Source organism: Eretmochelys imbricata, chromosome 23 (assembly GCF_965152235.1).
Source record: "Eretmochelys imbricata isolate rEreImb1 chromosome 23, rEreImb1.hap1, whole genome shotgun sequence".
In the NCBI taxonomy this organism is placed as follows: Eukaryota; Metazoa; Chordata; order Testudines; family Cheloniidae; genus Eretmochelys; species Eretmochelys imbricata.
Window position 1 is genome coordinate 2,586,909 of NC_135594.1, and position 19,355 is coordinate 2,606,263.

The 19,355-nt window shown below is 51.4% G+C and overlaps 1 protein-coding gene across 1 annotated transcript in view; it reads left to right on the forward strand.

Moving 5' to 3' along the window:
* Window positions 1–5,292: 5,292 nt before the first annotated feature.
* MEIS3 (Meis homeobox 3) overlaps window positions 5,293–19,355 on the forward strand; it is a 33,503-nt gene continuing 19,440 nt past the window's right edge. The window contains exons 1-5 of the mRNA XM_077840262.1: window positions 5,293–5,304; window positions 7,923–8,125; window positions 16,185–16,332; window positions 16,996–17,046; window positions 18,056–18,106. Coding sequence (XP_077696388.1) covers window positions 5,293–5,304; window positions 7,923–8,125; window positions 16,185–16,332; window positions 16,996–17,046; window positions 18,056–18,106 — 465 coding nt within the window. The remainder of the gene's footprint in view (window positions 5,305–7,922; window positions 8,126–16,184; window positions 16,333–16,995; window positions 17,047–18,055; window positions 18,107–19,355) is intronic.

A 19,355-nucleotide genomic window follows, 5' to 3' on the forward strand; every position in this document is an offset into this window, starting at 1 on the left:
CGCTCTTTAGCTAGAAAAGACAGATATTCTTTCTGGCGCCCCCTGTTGCCAGCTGCACATATCACAGGCAGCAGCTTCTCTCTAACCTGGCTGCAAAGCTTGGCCTAGGAAAGCAACCCAGTCTGCAGCCTGTTTGTGCATTTCTGTTGTGAGCTTTTTGGGACAGGGGCTGGCCTCTCATTCTGCATCTGTGCCATGCCGGACACAGTGGGACTGGAATTACCATTGGGCCTCTAAACCAAAACCCCAGTGCGACACAGCTCTCCCGAGTCCCAGGGGCGTGTGTGCAGGAGCGATGGTCCAGGGGTTTAGGCGCTAGCTAGAGACCTGGGTTCAATTCCCTGCCCTAGAGGTACTCAAATCATTTAGCTGCTGCCTGCCTCGGTTTCCCTATCTGCACAGCAGCCTTGCTGAGGGGTTGTGATGTTAACAGCATTAAAGGTAATGATGCAAGCGGAGATTTAGGGATGGAAAGCACGAGAGAGAAACCAGGGATTCTGTCACCATCACAACTCTTCCAAGCTGCTCCAATTAATTCCTCCACCACTCCGCACACCTACACCTAACACGGCAGCTGCGGATAATTCCCAGGGGCTGCTGCCAGCTCCAGGGGGGCCAAGTGAACGCTGTGTGGGGGTGTACTTCAACGCTGGATTTGCTGGCTTTCACAAGGGTGAGTTTTTGCTGAATGTGACCTTCTGGAAGTGCACCAGATTGCTCCAGGCCACGTTAAATTCTGCATTAGCAAGGTTTGTTTTTTTAGGCCATTTAATCCCATGTGGGTTCACACATGCACACGCACTCGGACACCCGGGTTTGCACGCCCAAAGACAGGAGAAATCAGCTGACATGGTGAAAATCTGCCCAGAGTACAAACCAAACTGCATGACACCTGGTCCCACCCGCACCCACAGGCCTGGTCTATGCACCACAGCTTCACTCATTGAGCAGGGGGAGTTTGGAAAGCAATGTCCTTCAGCCTCGCCAGCAGAGATGCCAACCTGGTGCGTGAATTGGGGAATCCTGCCTGAGGATCATCCACCACTCTGCCCCAGTTCCATTGCTCCCCATCTCTCCAGACAGCCCCGTGACCCACAAGTCTTCTCCCATAGCCCCACAGCAGGTCTCCTGCAAGCAAGGGTCAGCCCAATGGTCCAGCAAGCCCAGTATCCTGGCTCCAACAGCAACCAGCATCAGAGCTTCAAGGGAAGCGATCCACTTAGGAGCAATCCATTCCTGTCTTCCCTTCCTGGCTTCTGGGGTTCCCCTCTCCTAGCCCCTCTCTCCAGGACCAGCATGCACTGAGCGAGCTTCTTCAATTTCTTTCCTAGGGGTCTCTGCAAAAACCTTCCTGCAATTCACTGGGGATCCTGAGCTCCAGCCAGTTCTCCTCAACACCAGCCACTCACATTTACTGCTCTCCTGCAGCTTTTGTCTTCTAGGCACTTTCTTCTCCCTGTTCTCCTCCAGTCTGGAACACTTCTTCATTAGCCAGCCCTCCCTTGCTTTATATGGCCCAGCTGCCTCCTTTTAAGCCACATGGGGAGGCAGCTGACCAGCAAGGTGCATGGGCCCTGCTCCCTCTTAAAGGGGCCAATCACCCTGTGACAGCCCACCCCTTCCAAACCACAAGATTGGCTTAAAAATCCATGCAATTTAAAAAATGGTAGATGTGGTGTTCTTTTTATTCACCTTCTAGGTTTTTAGCATGTGTGTGGGGGCGGTCAAACTTTTGTCCACAACCTTGGGGGCTAGAAATTAATCCCCCCCCAAACAATGCAAGCTGAGATTCTCATGGATTCACAGGACTCCAGGAGCTGGGGCTTTCATCAATATGGCAAGCTGCGCTGTAGCATCACACAGGGTGGCGACATCTGCACTGTTTCATCAGTCTGTTTCATAGATGCAGAGATTCCAAGGCCAGAAAGGGGACCGTTGGGCGGTTATCCGGTCTGACCTCCTGTATAAGGCCAGCCGTGGACTTCCCTGAACGAATTCATGTTCACAGCAGAGCAGCTCTTTCAGAAAACCAGCCCATCTTGATTTAAACACCGATGCGGCGGGAGCATCTGCTGCACACATTGGTGGATGGTTGCAATGGTTAATTACGCTCACTGTTAAAAATCTGCCCCTGGTTGCCGGTCTGAATTGGTCCAGCTTCAACTTCCAACCATTGGATTGCATTAGTGCAGCAGTTCTCAAACTGTGGGTCGCGACCCCATTTTAATAGGGGTCGCCAGGGCTGGCTTAGATTTGCTGGGGCCCGGGGCTGAAGCCCCCAGGACTCCGGTTACCAGCCCCCTGCCTGAGACTAATGTCCAAGTCGCCCCTCACCATCTCTTTGATAAGTTAAACATACCGAGCTCCTGGAGTGTCTCTGGGTAAGGTAGGCTTCCCAATCCTGTAGTCATGTCCTTGGCTCTTCTCTGACCCCTCTCCCATTGATCAATCTCCTTCCCAAGTTGTGGGCACCAGAACCGGATGCAGGATCCCAGCAGCGGTCGCACTTGGACCGAACACAGAGGGAAAATAACCTCTCGAAAGCCCCCCATCTATACATCCCGGGATTGCGTTCGCCAGCGGGCACCAGGAGTCCACGTTCAGCTGATTCTCCACCAGGACCCCCCAAGCCCATTTCAGTGCATGTGGGTGTGGATTCCGAGGGCTTGCCTTCCGGGGGAAGTTATTCCCGGGGATAGTCGGGTGTGAACGTAAAGTGCTCATGCTGGTTGACAATAAACTCCCCACGTGGCCCTGGAACGGCCATAGCACAGTTGTGATTTCCGAAGAGCTAGCCCCGGTCAGTTTCTCCATGGAGACAAACCCTGAGTTAGGAATCAGTTTGGCTTAAGCTTGGTCAACCCGCATCGGTGTAACTATGGCAGTGAAGGCTGTCCTTTCTCACCACCATCGTGACACCCCCTAATGTAGACGCAGAGTAGGCCAAAGGTGCGGAGGTTGTTTCTCCTAGTGACTATACCTCAGGGGAGAGGGGACCCCAGAGCTGTATTCTATACCCAACTCTGCTCTGGGCCTGATCGATGCCCTGGAGCCAGTCGTCTCCCCTGCTCTGGGCCTCGGTTTCCCCATCTGTAACCTGGGAATAAGGCTCATTGGTAAAGTGCTTTGAGATCTGCGGATGAAAGCAGCGAGGTCCTGGCAGAGCATTACAGCATAGTCCCCTTCCTCCGCTCCACCGCACATGTATCCCGGTGGGACTGTACCCACACGAGGGGAATTTGCCCCTTCACAACTTGAGCAAGGCCTGAAATTTGCTGTAAGGCAGCTGGAAATAACCGTGTCCACGCTGCCCCCAAGGTTTTGGAGACAGTGGAGGGAAAACAGCAGCCCAGCCCCTGAGAAGACAGCAGGACACAGATGTTAATGAACTCAATGGAATTATTAATAATAATAAAAATACAGCAACGTCCGGGCCACTTTCCCCAGCTTCTGGTGGTAACTGCAAACCATTCTGCTCCAGGTGATCTCCAGTTGGAAGGAAAAGCGGGTGTCTCTGTAAATAATACATACAGAATAATCAGAAGGGTGAAGTGTTTAAATCATCTGTAAACTCTTCCCTCCTTCCTCCCCGGATGCTGGCAGTGCGGGGCCTGTTGGCCCAGGACAGCCCTTGAGCTAGGGGTCAGTACAATGCGTCAGACACACAGACTGGGGGGAGGGGGAAGAGGCCCATATAAAGTGGGGGTTAGATGGATTGAAATGTGGGCGGGGGGGTGACAGCAGATCAGGTGGACTGCGGGACGGGGAAACAGACAGCAGTGGGAGCTAGAATGGGGGGACAGACAGACACCAGTGGGAGCCAGAGCCGGGGAGGGGGGAGGGAGTACAGGGAGGGGACAGACAGACAGACACTCATGGGAGCTGGAGATGGGAGGGGATATAGGGAGGGAAGGGACAGAGACACCAGTGGGAGCCAGAGTTGGGGGGGGGGAATGGGGAGGGAGGGGACAGACAGACACCCGTGGGAACCGGGGGTGGGGGGGGATATGGGGACAGACAGACCAACAGACACCTGTGGGAACTGGGTGGGGGGAGTGGAGGGATACGGGAGGGAGGGGACAGACAGACAGACACCCGTGGGAGCCAGAGACTGGGGGGATGTGGAGCCAGACAGACACCCGAGGGAGCAGGAGATGGGGGGGGAGGGGAGAGATGGGGCCAGACAGACACCCGTGGGTGCCGGGGATGGGGCTGGATCGGGGCCCGGCCGGTGCAGCAGCAGGCGGGGAGCGAGAGATCGGCATGTGGGGAGGAGGAAGAAGAGGAGGAAGAAGAGGAGGAGGAGGAAGAGGAGCCGGGCGGGGGGGATCCGCCTCCGAGCCGGCGAGCCAGGCAGGGGTTAAAGAAAAAGCCCCTTCCACTTCCGGATGTGCTCACAGCTCCCGGGGCTGGGCAGACAGAGCATCTTTCTTCCTCCTCCTCCTCCTCCTCCTCCTCGGCGAGCCCCGGCCCCGGGACCGTCCCCCGCTGCAGCAGCCCGGGGAGGAAGCCGAGCGAGCCGGGAGACGGGAACCTGCCACCGAGCCCAGCCCGGCCCCCCCTCTCCTGTGCGCTGGAGCTTTTTGGGGTGGGGGGGCCCCCTGATCTCTTGAAGGGGGTGGGGGCTGTAGAGATCTGTCCCCCCCCCCACCCCTCTTCCAGCTTTCCCCCCAGGAGCCCCCCCGAAATTGGAAGGCAAGAAATCTTCTCTGGGCAGAGGTCTGGGGGAGGGAGGGGTGGGAAGGGGGGGCTCCCCCTGCTTTGGGAAGGGGAAGGAAAGCAGCAGAGTGCTTTGGGAGGGGGTGTTTGCTCCTTCACCCCCCCATCCCCCCCCTTCCTCAGCCCAGCACCAGGGTGGGTTGTTTTGGTTTTTTTAAAGGATCATCAGTCATTCCGCCTTTGACAGCTCTGAATACTTGACGGGCAGCTGAGACAGCCAAAAGGACTGCTGGGGAGAAAGAGAGAGAGAGAGAGAGAGAGAGAGAAATCGACTGCAACCCCCCCCGCCCCCCCCGCTTTCTCCAGGACCCCCACCCCCCCATCCACCAATGCGTTCCCTCTTTGCATTAGTTCTCTGGCCAGCACTGAATCAGGGTTAACCAAGCCAGGGAGGAGGAGACCCCCACCCCCCACCCGGAGCCCTGAATTGTTTGCAGCGCTTTGGACCCAGAGCCTGGGGTGGGGGGCGGGGGTGGGGGGGATCCCGGATCCTCGCCCCCCATACGCAGCCCACTTGCGAGCGAGAGCGCGAGGAAGCAGGACCCGGACTTGGACGGAACCGCCGGGCACCCAATGGCACAAAGGGTAGGTCCGAGTCCCCCCGGGCCGCGGGAGGCGCGTCTCGGCCCGGCCGACGGATGCGTTTGGCGAGGGGCTTTCGGAAGGGGATCTGGGATTTGAAAAGGGGGGGGTTTGGGGGGGGGGTTGCTCTGAATCGCTACCGCCCCCCCCCCCGCCCCTTCTTCCAACAAGAGAGAGCCCGGGTTGTGTGTGGATGAGCGGGGCGGATGGAGGCAGCCGTGTGTGTCCGTGGGGGGGGGGGGGGGAAGAGGGGGGGATCATTTCTCGTCCTGGTCTCTCTCCTTCCTCCGCACTTCGCTCGGCACCCAGGTCCCTCTCTTCCCCGCTGCCGGGCTTGCTCTGCAAGTGCCAGATGGGGGTGTGTGTTTTTTTTCCCCAGGGTTCGGGGGGGGGGGAGATGTTTACACTTAACTTTTTCTTTAAAATAAAAAAGGGGGGGTCTCGGAAGGCGCTTTGTGTTGTCTCCCAGCGTTGCTCCGTTTCCTGTCCCAGCTGCTCGCTTCGCTGCCTCCCCTGTCCCGGCCGGGGGGAGCCGGGCGATGAAGGGGTGTGTGTCGATACAATCCGTAGATGGGTTGTGATTCTGCACAGGGCTCCTGCCTTGGCTGTGTTCTCCCCCCCCCCGGCGTGTCCTGACTTTCTCCACTCTCGGCGGGGCTGGGAACGCCGCGGTTGCTCGTTTCGGGGCTTTATTAGGTTTCCATTTAATCGGGGGTCCTTTGTGCTTCGTTTCTGACGTTTTTACAACTTAGTTTCGACTCTGATCTCAGGGGCAGGAGCTGTGGCCCTCAGAGCCCGCCCGGTTGTTAGAAATGTAGCCAACGGTTCCTGAAAGATTTTCCTCCGATTTTGAAATCACATTTCGATGTTGCTGTGAGGTTTCTCAGGATCTGACGCAGACATCCTAAACGGCCCGGCCTCTATCTTATTAGCGACCCTAAAATATCCGCACAGCTGTTAAAATACAAACTAACCCTATCCTGCTAAAAGCGGCGCGGGGGGGGGGGGGTTAATGCCAACGTTAAAAAAAACCCCGAGTCACTTCCTCAAGACTTGGGGGGAAAGACCAGTCATCATCCAGCCGTATTTTCTACACCCTGCGCGAGTTAAGTTTCCAGGCGACAGAGAAAAGTTTGTCATTCAAAAGGAGCGGGGGAGACGGGGCTGGGGAAGGCCGGGGCGCTTTGAAAATGCCCTGGAAGTCTGGGGAGACAAAGTGGAGTAAAGCGAGGCACTAGCCGCATTATTACGCGAGAGCTCCAGGATGGGCTCTGGGAGCGAAAACAGAGGTAAACGACTGGTTTAAAAGGGGCAAATAAAACTCCGATCGGCTTTGCAGAATACGCAGCATGTCTAGTTAGATTTTAAAAAGAAAGTGACCCCCGTGTTTCCACCAGAGTTTCCCTCCTGCTCGTAAAAATCGAAGCCTTTGCTTGTATAAATATTCCCCCCTCAACTCACTCCAGCGTCAAACAACCTCCAAACGGCTAATGGAGAATTAAAATGGCTTTTGGCTGGACAGGCTTGAGGACTAAAGTTGGCAATATTTAAATAAGAATAGCTGTCACGTTGGAATAATTTCACAGTCCTTCCTCCCCCCCCCCCTTTAAAAGGTCTGGTTCAGGTAAAAAGTGGAAAGCCTGTTGAATAAATTATTCCTCAGTTCACAGAGTTCAGTGTTTTAAAAAGAGAGATTGAGAGTCTCTTTCTATTGCTAGTTAGAGACCGACATCTAAGGGACTGGCAAATGGAGGATTTAAAAGTTTATTTACAAGGAACCAAGGAGGGAAGATTTTCAAGCAAGACGCTGGGAACTCAGGAGCGCGTTCATATTTTAAACCTCAGATTCCCTCCTCGACAATAGGCTGAAAACGCGTTTTAAAGCAACCCCAGGGGCCAAACAGCGTGGTAAAGGCGACGTTTGCACGAAAATAAGACGATCCATCGCCTCAACGTTAGAAACTTTTTTTAAAGGCGAGAAGGTGGGAGATTGGAGGGCGGGGGGGACTTCCCAGCCAGGGCGAGAGGATCAGTATTCGGATCCGCGACTGGGCTGGGCTGAAACTGACCGCACCGTTTGGTGGCGTGAAAGTGACACGGTTTGCAGCGGCGGGTCGTGAAAGCCGCCGAGGTGCCGGAGTTAAATTAACAAGGTCGCCGGGCAGGAACTAATTACCCCGAAAAGAATGTTTAGATGGCAAAGGGGGTCGGTAAAGAGCGGCATTGATTTTTATTTTAAGCTGGAAATCAAATCAATGCAATTCACCAGCCTTGTGAGGAAGGGTTTCTATTTCTCCGCTTCTCGCCCTCCCAATACAGAGCAGATCAACCCCTCTTCTTTACGAAACCAACGCACATGCCTCGGTTTTCGTTAGGGGACGCCTGTCGTGGGCAGAATAACTCGTCCGGGCCTGATTGTGCCTCGGAGGAGGTCTGGGCAAAAATTACTTCTCCAGCTCCCCGGATCTGAGCTTGCGTAGGGATGTTTTGGGTGCAAAAATTCCTCCCCCTCTTCCACTGTGCCTTCACGGCCCGGGGGCGGGGGGGGGGGGAGAGGGGACTCGGCCGGCGGGCGGCCCCCCTGGCTCACCCCCCCCCCTTGTTGTCCACCTGCCTTGCAGTACGATGACCTGGTGCATTACCCTGCCATGGATGGAGTCGCTTTGCCAGGCTTCGGGGACCCTCACTCGGGTCGGAGTTTGCAGCACCACCCGCTGAGCCAGAGCTCGCCGTATGGACCGGCCGGGGTAGCCCACCGGGCAGGCATGCCCCCGGGGCTGGGGAATACCGACGCCTTGAAGAGGGAGAAGGATGAGATCTACGGGTAAGGAGCCGGGGCTGGGCTCTGGAAAGGGGGGAGGACTCCCAGAGAGGGGGGGTTCTCCCTAGGATTGGCCCAGGTGTCGGGGGGTTCTTGTGCGAGTGAAAAGCCTCGGAGCTGTTTTATTTGGACTTAGGCGTTGTCTGCTTGGCTACGTTTCGGAGGCTGTCTCTTCATTCGGGGCGCTGTCCATCTAATGACCGGGGGACCCCTGGGTCCAGTAGGCTCTGGTCAGTTTCACCGCTGGTGGGACCATCTGCATCTCTCCCTTTTATTTCAAGGGGGGTGTGTGTGGGTAATTTGCGGTCGAGATTTCTGAACGTGGATCAGTCTAATTTCTAGCAGGACCGGGGCTGTCTGTCTGTCTAGCCGTTTTCTGTCTGTTTTCTCCCCCATCCAGTTTCGGGGGGATTTGTTTGTTTCTAACCATGTATTTCAAGAAGGAATCTCTCTCCGCCTGTCATCTTGGTAGTTTCCAGGAGAGAGAGAGATTTACCCACCCCAGACAAAACAAAGGGCACTATGAGAGGGAAAGGCCGGGTTGTCATTTTAAAATCGGGCTCCCGAGTGAGGGAGCGGGGCTTGTGTATGAATCCAATAAGAAAGGACGCAAAGTTTGGCTCCAAAGGGAGCAGAGAGAAGTGGCTCGGGGGACCCTGGAGTGGGGGGTGATTCTGAAGGCTCGGGGAGAGGAAGTTTTTCTCGGCTTGGTGTGAGCACTTTGGTGTCCTGGTCTCTCATTGCTCTGCAATTTGGAGCCATCAAAATTATGGACCTTCGGTCAGGTCCCGGCCTCGTCGCATTTTGCGCTCAAGACTAGAAGTGGGGGGTCATTGCTAGAGAAGAGGGGTGCCTTTCCAGGCAGGTGAAAAGGCTGCATCAGAAAGTCCAGAGGTTTTCTACAGGTGAGGCCAGAAATCCAAGACAGGGAAAGACCCAGGGAAGGGAAGGAGGGGACATGAAATACACCTTTATTTAACACAGCCTCCTCCTTGAAACCTAAACCCGCCCTGTCCCTTGGGAAGGTGTAAATAAGTGAAAAATGCCGAGGTGTCAGACATGGACCCACTGCATTTATAGGGAGACAAGGGAAAGGTGCAGAGAAAGAGGGAAAGAAAGACAGAAAACACAGAGGAGAAAGAGGGGACAGAAAGGAGGGGAGAGGGAGGGAAAGAGAGAGGAAATAGAAAGAGGGAAAGAGAAGGGGGAAGGGAGAAGAGAGAAAGGAAAGAGAAAGGAGAGAAAGGGGGAAAGATAGAAAACAAAAGGAGAAATAGAAGGCAACAGCCCAGGAGGGAAAGAGGGAGAAATAGCTCCCTTCTGGAGAAGGTCAGCAGCCAATGTGGAGGACAGAAAGAGCCGAAAACTGGGAAGAACAGAACCCATCCAGGACCCCTTCCCCCCCCACCCCCAAAGATTTCACAGTCACTATTGGAGGAATAGGGACCGGGTGCTACAAGGGGCATCAAAGTTTGCCAGCCGCTTTCTTCGAATCCTGGCTTTTCTGGCTCCATGTGAACATTTCTAGGAGCAGGGAAGCAAAACTATTTTCCTGCCCCAAGAGGCATAAAATGTCCCTATTCCCCCTCCTCTCCCCCCCCCCACGTGCGCGCCCCCTTTGCCAGAATGGGGGCTGCTTTTAATTTGCAACCATTTGTTGTTTTTACTCGTGGGCTCTGTGGAGACTCTCGGCTCGGCTGCTGGGTTGACAGGCCAGCTCTCAAGTTCCAGGAGGGAGAGACACACTGAGGAGATAACATGGCTTATGTTGGCTGCCAATATTTACATAGCATATGCTGTGTGAACTTGTGCAGCGAGCTGGAAATGCACAGTGTGTGTCTAGATGGAGCGGGAGAGAGAGAGAGAGGCTGCTCTGGCCTATGTGGATCTATCTGGCTGTGTGTGGGTGTGTATGATATATATGTGTGCGAGTGGGGATATATAAACGATCACAGGAATGTAGGGCCCCGCGCTGAGACGGGACCAAGTAACCCTATCCCAGTGGTTCTCAGGCAGGGGTATGTGTACCTCTGGGGGCGTGCAGAGCTCTTCCCGGGGGTACGCAGAGCTCTTCCTGGGGGTACATCAGCTCGTCTAGAGATTTGCCTGGCTTTACAACAGGATACGTAAAAAGCGCTAGCCAAGTCAGTGCCCACTCAAATTCCATCCAGACAGTGACTTGCCTGTACATGGACACAGAAATGTCAGTGCAATATTGATATTCCGATTGATGTGTTTTACAATTATATCCTACAAATGAGAGAGTCGGCCACTCGTCAGTAACAGTGCGGCGGTGACACTTTTCCATGCTTCTGTCTCATTTCGTCAGCAAGTCGCTTTTAAGTGAGGTGAATCTTGGGGGGACGCAAGACAAATCAGACTCCTGAGCGGGGAACAGTTGTCTGGAAAGAGTGAGAGCCCCGGCCCTAGACCGTCCCTGATCAGCGTGTGTATATGGCATACGCATGTGTCCACGAAGTGTGATCAGGGCTGTACCCTGTGCGTCTATGGGACATTTTGTACCCACAGTGCGATAGAATCGATATATTACACACTCGCTGGCTTAGCTGTTATACTGCATGAGCGCTGGGTAAGCTGGAAAGCTGGCAACAGAAGTTGGTCCAACAAAAGCTATTCCCACCCCGCCCTTGTCTTGCTACTATCCTGGGCCCAACAGGGCTACACGAGTGGAAAGTATTGAACTGCCAACACGGCATGTCTGGGTAGACAACATTTTGGGTATATTCTATATACACAGCTACCAAGTGTATATCTCTAGCTATACATGCGGTGTAAATACGTGCTTTTAAAGGTATCTAGGCACCTAAATACCTTTAAAAATCTGTCCTTAATATGCTGTGTTATACACAATGCCTGTATGGATCTTTAGCTACACACTGGGTGTAGGATGTGTGTATGTGCATACATGGCTAGCTGTTCATTTGTCGGTTATTCTGTGTGTGTGTGCAGTAACATTGTGACGTGTGTAAGAATGTGGTACACTGTGTCTATGTACCTATAGAATAGTTTTGTATCTGTGTCTCTCTATATATTTACACAGCGGATGTATGTATGGCATGCTCTGTGTGTATATATATTTATACACACAGTGAGCAAGATCCCTCTCTCACACATCGTACACACAAAGTATACTAATCGTACACATCTCAAAGTATACTAATCATACACCCACAAAGTATATTAATGTTGCACACTGTATCTGTACGTATAGACTGTTTTGGACAGGCAGGAATTCTCTAGGCCCAAATCCCTGTTCCCTGCTGGCTTGTGTGTTTGTTCAGATGAGTGTAAAGTGAGAGCAAAGCATTGCCCAGTGGTAGCCCTGTACGCCCTCTTTACACGCCCGCTGCACTTGTGTAAATGCCTGCATAAGTAGCCGTTGTCTCTAGTGTGTAAATGATCTGCGCACTCTGTGTGTGTGTTCGCACATCAGTAATACACTGGGCCTGTACATACAGACTTGTGTGCGTGTGTGTCCATGTGTACACACAGTGTACAGGACACTGCCTTGCTATGCACGTCTTTACTGCACATTTCAACGTCTGGGTGGTGGCTGTGTTGAGTGGCAGTTTTAAATTTGAAAATAAACAAAATTTCATAGCATGGGCCCGATCCTCAGATGGGGGGTCGCTGCAGGGAAGTTAATGGCCACTGATCAGTTTGCACCACCTGAGGATCTGGCCGTGGCTGCATAAATCTGGGACGCTATCAGTGAGCGTACATGTCCGCGTACACGCAGAGCGTACCATAGGGCTGCAGTGTGTATAGTGTGTCTGGAACCATATTTAACGGAGGAGCTGTAATGTGACATCTGGATTGGCATCTTCCATGCATGTAAACACAACCCAATGTGGGAGTAGGTGTTATACACTGTGCCTGCATTGGATTGACTGAGTGTGAGCAGAACTTTTAGCATGTGTTTTGTGGGGCGGCGTTATATGCTGCTGGGCGGGGGTGTGTGGGTGTGTGTAGAAACACACAGCGGGGTATAATGCCAACACACACAAGTTATAAAAGATATACTCACCCTCAAAATCCGCTTGCATGTCAGTTTTGCGAGCATATGTCATGGCACGTCAATATATGTGTTTGTGTGTTTAAGCACGCCGCGGAGTACAATGCGGATATCCTCACACCCACTGTTTTGATGTTTCTTATGTGAGGCGTGTGCATCAGTCCTATACACTGCAGTGCATCTATACACAAACCCCTGTCCGCACAGCTGTATGCCATCTTGCTATACACAGGATATACTGCTGCAGAGTGCAAACACACCTCCCAAATATTCCCAGGCACGTGAGGTATTTACATATGATATTTGCACACGCAGTATACAGGACTGTCTGGGTAGAAATACTCATCATGTGCACGTTCTCAGTCTTTCGATACTGTAGAGTGCGGACGCATTCTATATGCATCTGTATCAGGCTGTGTATATATATAATACGTATGTTTCTGTGCATACCTGTGAATTACAAACCTCCCTGTACTACGCAAAGTGCATCCAGAGTATAGAGAGGGAGCATGTGTAGAATATGTACATTTTATGTGCTTTGTGTATTTCCTCCCCCCCCTTCATTTTTCTGCTTTCTCTTTTTCTCCTTCCCTTTCTCCTCTAATTTTCTTTCCTTCTTTCCATGCTTTCCCCCTTCCCCTAACCCTTTGGTTCCTACTCCCAGTCTCCTGCTCCCTGCTTTTTACATACATGTCGATTATTAATGTATTGGGCGTATTATGGTGGGTGCCCAGGGACCAATAGAAACGGGGTCCCCTTTGCGCCTGGTGCTGTACGAACACAGAGTAATGGAGAGAGCTCGCCTCTCCCATTCGCAAACCACCCCTTCCCTCCGCCTCCTCTGAGCCCCCCTCTCCCCCTAGGGCTGGACCTTCCTCCCTTAAGAGAATGGTCCCAAGCAAGTGAGTGTTGCCAGCTCAATCCAGTGTCTTCTCTATAGCAGCTCTCTCCCCTCTCTCTGAAGTGGTGCCAATTCTGATCCAGAAAGGCACCACAGTCCAGCTACACTAATGGGCGATGGCCCATCAAGGAAGGAAATCAGGGTGCCTTTGCCTGGTAGCACCGGGCATATCACACAGCTAAGGGGTGTGCGTGTCCGAATGATGCATGCAGGTTAAAATTCTGTCTATGCACGTGTAGTGTGTAAAGTGTGTGTGTGTATGTACGCACTTTAAATGTCACACTCCGTGTGTGTGCACTTGCACTAGGTCATCCCCTAGCCGTGTGTACATGCCCTCAAACGTTCCCCCTTGTGCATGTGGCATTTTCCACACCAAACCGGTTTGCATTTTGTGGTTTCCAACAACTTTCTGTTTCAAAATTTCCTTGATTTTCTTTTTAAATTCCAAACACTGTTTTAAAACCGTCAGAACAACTTTGCAATTTTATTTCAACAAAACCTTTGGCTCTACATGATTCCCTCCCAAACACACTTTTAAAAGCTGCCCAGGGACTGAGACAAATCTGTTCTTCCCCCAGCTCCGTTAATGCGCATGTATATTACATACGCTGTGTGTGTGCACAGTAACAGTGCTCTCCCTGGTGTCTGTGTGTAATATTTGTGTACATACACACACAGTAATAATGTCAGGTTTCAGAGCAGCAGCCGGGTTAGTCTGTATCCGCAACAAGAACAGGAGGACTTGGGGCACCTTAGAGACAAACCCATTTACTTGAGCATAAGCTTTCGGGAGCTACAGCTCACTGCATCGGATGCAGGCAGTGGCAAATACAGGGGGGAGATTTATATACACAGGGAACATGAAACAACGGGTGTTACCCTACACACTGTAAGGAGAGTGACCAGGTAAGGTGAGCTATTACCAGCAGGACAGCGCGGGGGGGACAGGGGACATTTTGTAGTGATAATCAAGGTGGGCCATTTCCAGCAGTTGACAAGAACATCTGAGGAACAGTGGGGGGGGGGGGGTGGATAAACATGGGGAAATAGTTTTACTTTGTGTAATGACCCATCCACTCCCACTCTCTATTCAAGCTGAAGTTAATTGTATCCCGTTGGCAAATTAATTCCAATTCAGCAGTCTCTCCTTGGAGTCTGTTTTTGAAGTTTTTTTGTTGAAGAATTGCCACTTTTCGGTCTGTAATCGAGTGACCAAAGAGATTGACGTGTTCTCCGACTGGTTTTGGAATGACATAATTCTTGACGGCTGATTTGTGTCCATAATAATGCTGTCTTGTGTATTATGCACACTGCGTCTGTACCCACCAGTAACGTCACTCTGTGTATTATGCACCAGTGCCTACAATTCCTACCACAGGGCTACATATGCTACATACAATAGTCACGTACTATATATTCACTATATGAATTATATTTAGGCTCCGAAGGATTCAATATTTCATCAGAAAACAGTGATGGCACTGCATGGGCCAACAAAATATTTCCATCAATAAAAACTGAAATTTACAGCTTAGCAAAGTGCAAATGCAGCTTGTGAACTGCTTAGAGTTTCTTTACTTGGGCTATTTTGACATGGGATTGACGGTTTGCCTTTTCATGATTATAAAGCTTTTTGAATCTCAGCGTCAACTGTCATAAACTAGTGATTGCCGGACGCCCCCCACAATTCCCACAACTGTGACAATTTAAAATAAACAGGAACGGGGGAAAATGCTTAAAAATAAACCTTGAAATTATTAAAAAATAAAAATCTAATTTTGCCCAGCCTAATTATATGCCCTGTGTCTGTCTATATCCGTCTCCACACATGGATTGTGGCCCTCTGTTTGCGTATTTGCTCTGTGTGTGTATATACACTAATGCCGTTCCAGTCTGTATATAACTGTCCTTGGAAAGCGTGCACTTATGTAACGGTCACCTACAGGGTTAGTATTTATAGCCTTTGTTTGCTCACTTCTGCACAATATGGCGCAGAGATAATCCATTGCACCCCATGGGTATGTGAACAGCAGGGGGCTTGTCTAGACGCTACTCCGTCTGTGTGATACGCTGTGGGTGCGTCTCTACTTGTGTGTAGATGGCGTATAGCACGTGTGTTGCACATTGTGCATGCTTCTGCCTGACAGAGTCTTTTATTCCCCAGCATGTGTCCTACGCTGCGAGCGCGGGGATGCTCACCAATGGCCACTGCGCATATTACACCCTGGGTGGGTTCGAGAGACAAGGCCGGGGAGCGAATAGCTTTTATTGGACCAACTTCTGTGGATGAGAGACACGAGCTGTCTTCGGGTCTGGGAAAGGTCCTCCGAGCATCGCAGCGAGGTGGAACAGGTTGGTTAGTGGAAGTAGTTAGCGCTCAAGGTAGAGCGTGGCCCTTTAACACCTCCGCAGTCCTAGGACAACGAGGGGAGGGTAGCTCTGAATATCCCCCAGACCCGAGGAAGAGTTCTGTGTAAGCCGAAAAAGCTCGTCCCTCTCTCCAACTGAAGTTGTTTCACTACAAGGTATTACCTCCCCCACCTTGTCTCTCTAATATCCTGAGACTGACAGGGCTACAAATTACACTGCATACAGCGGGCGTATGCGTTATAGAACACAGGCGTGGGCCTAGTTTGCTTTATGGACCGCACCGAATGGATCCGTGGGCACGACTGACTACTGCGTGCGTGTGCGTGTTTATATTTGTACAGCGGGGTGCAGGTGGCGTACGAGTATTGCACACTCGTGTGTGTGTGTTACACATGGGCTGGGCACACATTTGCATGGCATGGATGCGGTGCGGCGTTTGTGCACGTGCGTGCAAGCCGTTGCAGTGGCCGAGCTGCAATGGTGCAAGCGAGGCAGCCGCGCCAGGAGCCGTCAGGTTATGGGGCCCTACTTATACGGCAGCAGATTTCAGGGGAAGAGGCAGATTTCGGGACCTCTCCTGCCTCCCTCCGTGAGCAGGGGCGGATGCAGCTGGCGGGGCTACCCGGGCTAACGTAGCCTTGCCCCAGGGCCTTCTCTAACCTTGTTCCGGCACTGATCAGCGGGGTGTCTGGATTGCATAATGCGTGTGCCTTGCACCCCCCGTGTCCGCCTCTAACCTCGCCTCTGTCTCGCAGGCACCCCTTGTTCCCCTTGCTGGCCCTGGTCTTTGAGAAGTGTGAGCTGGCCACCTGCTCCCCCAGGGATACCTCGGGCTCTTACCCCGGTGGAGACGTCTGCTCCTCCGATTCCTTCAACGAGGACATAGCCGTCTTCGCCAAGCAGGTCAGTGTCTGGAGCCGGCGGGGGGCAAGTCTGCGGGGAGCAAAGCAGGAGAAACCTAAGGCCAGAGGAACGCAGGGGAAGCCGTGCCAACGCTGGGGCCCGACTCGCTCTAGTGTTACCCCCTGGGTAAAATCGACTGATCAGTGGCTCAATTCGGGGAACTACTTGGAAGACCCAGCGCTGAATTAGACTCTGCAAATCAGGCCCAGCTGCTATCTCAATCATTGCCAAAAAAACAAAACAAAACAAAAACCCTTGTGTTGATCCTGCGTTTATAGACATGTCCTGGACAGGCTGAGAGCGTACACGAGGCTGCATCGTGCTTAAAAATGAGAGAGAGAGAGAGAGAGAGAGAGCGAGCGCAATGCTTGCTTGGAAGGACTTTTAAAAAGGAGACAGGGGTGAAATCTGATCTTGCATAGGAGGGGCTGGGCCGCAGCAGGGGTGGGAATATTTTAAAATACATCCACAGGGCAGAGCCTAGAGTGAAATATACGCATGTGGGTATGTCATGGAAGCTCTGGGGAAAGAGAGATTTCTTTCGCTCTCTCTCTTTTTATGTTCTGGGGAAATGAGAAAAACAGACTTTTTTTTAAATCGTGCTAACCTTTTGCCTCTCTGTGTTTTATTTGTGCTGGATTGCCCATGTCTTTCTCTTTCTAGATTAGGACAGAAAAACCTTTATTTTCTTCCAATCCTGAGCTGGATAATTTGGTAAGAAACTTAAAAAAAAAATCTATAATTCCGTGTACAATGCAAATAATCATTTCTTTTTGTTTTTTAAATGGCGTTTCTGCTGGTCCGGTCGGCTTTGGGTTGTTTTTCTTTCATTTTCCCCTTGGCGGCTACTCATCTTCATTTAAATGTGGCTCCAGTTCTCCAAAGCTATGTCCTGTGAGTGATCCGATTCCACTCAGCCTCTATTCAAGCTTGCATTCCTATTCGGCCTGGGCCTTTGAGCATGTACCTGAGAGATGGAAACATGTACTCAAAGCTGAGTTTAAGTGCTTTCCTCAATAAGGACTTGTACTGGAACTTAGTCAGTGCACCCAAAGTTAAGCACGTGTGTGACGTCTTAGCAGGACCAGAGGCTCAAGATGTTGCATGGGGGGAATTCATCAGTTTCCCACATCTAAGAATACAGGTCCAGATTTTTAAAGGGGCGTCGATGTTGCCATGCTCCACGTTGCAACAGCCAGGTCGTTTTCAAACGGGACATAGGCTGCTAAATCCATCTTGGAAATGCAACCGAGGTGCTGCAGCCTTTCAAAAGCCAGGCCTTATTCACCACCTCAGCTATTTGAAGCGATGCTGAGTAACAGCAGCTCAGGATGTGGCCCACTGGAGTCACACCAATGGAATCGGCCCTTAGAAAGGCTTTTAAGACCCTCACGAGTGACTGGTTTATTAGGCCTTGTTCTCTGTCGTTTTGGACGTTTACACTGGAGCCCAATGAGTCTCACTCACATCACACTGGAGTGTGCTGGTCTAAATGCCTGTGCCCCGAGCCACGGAGAATCAGACTCGTTAAGTTTCACATGAAGGGAGACATGTGGAAAGTTAAATGCTCCATCCAAGTGAATATTTGGGTATAATCTGGCCACCAAATGAAATAAACCATGAGTTTGGTTTATGCTTCGGCCCCTTGATGCCGCTCCGGCCCCTTATGGGAGATGCAGATACGGCTGCCTCAAACGGATTTCCTTTTGTGTTCTTGTTACAGATGATTCAGTCAATCCAGGTGCTGCGATTCCATCTCTTGGAATTAGAAAAGGTAAATCGACACTCCCTTCCCCCTCACCAGCGCGGGTTTGGAGCGTCATTATTGTTAAACGGTTTTATTACAAAGCAAGAAGAAACCCTCTAAAAGGAGCCTTTGTAGGCCACACCCTCAGCTGATCCAAATGGGCCCAGCTCCATTGGTTTCAAATAGAGCAGTACTGATTTGCACCAGCTAGAGATCGGTCCCCTTGATTTTAAGGGAGTTCTGCCAGTTTACACCAGTGGGGAGTTGAGCCCATTGACCTCAATAGAGCCACACTGTTTTACACGGGGGGGGCTGGCCCCAATCTGTACTCAGGCCATATTTTTTTCTCCCAACTGAAGCCATTGCAAACATCACAAGGAACATTTAGTTAAATACGGTGCAACTTATTTGTGCCCGTTTGCAGCTGCTTTGATGATGGATCTGAGGTTTCACGTGACGACAGCAGAAATGAACCTCCAACCAAATAATTTGAGCGAGGAGAAAGTCCTGCGAAAGCCAAAACCTGTCTAATTTATGTTTTCAAAACGAAGCCGGGCCGCTTGACGTGGTGAAAGCTGGATGGCCTGTAACTAAGCCCCACGTGCAGCTGTTAAGTGGCCAAATAAAACGGTTTTAAACCCACGTGGGGCTGAATTTCAGCTTTGGGATTATTATCCTGTTTCACTGATGCAATGGCCCTCGAAGGTTTAATTTTTCATACGGCGAGGCGGGAAGAGGGGGGCAGGTTGAAAGTAGAGGCCAGGCATGAGAGAGAAGAGAAAATAAATGAACATGCTTAAAAAAAAAAAAGATATAAATGAAATGTTTTGGCCAAATCTTAAACAAACCGTTTCGACTTGTTCCAAATTTTATTTTTCTCCTGATAAAACTATTCCCCGAATTCGACCCAAATTTACTATTTGCCATCTTTTTTTTTGCCCAGCTCTAAGCAGGGACTGTTATTTTGTTCTGCATTTGTACAGCTCCTGGCACAATGGGGTTCTGATGCATGTTGGAGGCGGGGCAGCGGTGCTCCCTCGGGCTCCTGTAACACATCTAATAGTCATAAAAATCTACAGCACCCACAGCCCGGCCCAACGGGGCCCTGATCCCCGACTGGGGACCCTAACTAGAACTGAGCAAAATTTTGCAGCTGAAAGTTTGTTCTCCAAAAGAAGCAGACTTAAAACATTTCGTGACGGCAGGGTGATTTCCGAGGGTTGTTTAGGTTGGGAAAAAAGAAAATCCGTGTTTTGATTTGACATTTTCAGATGCA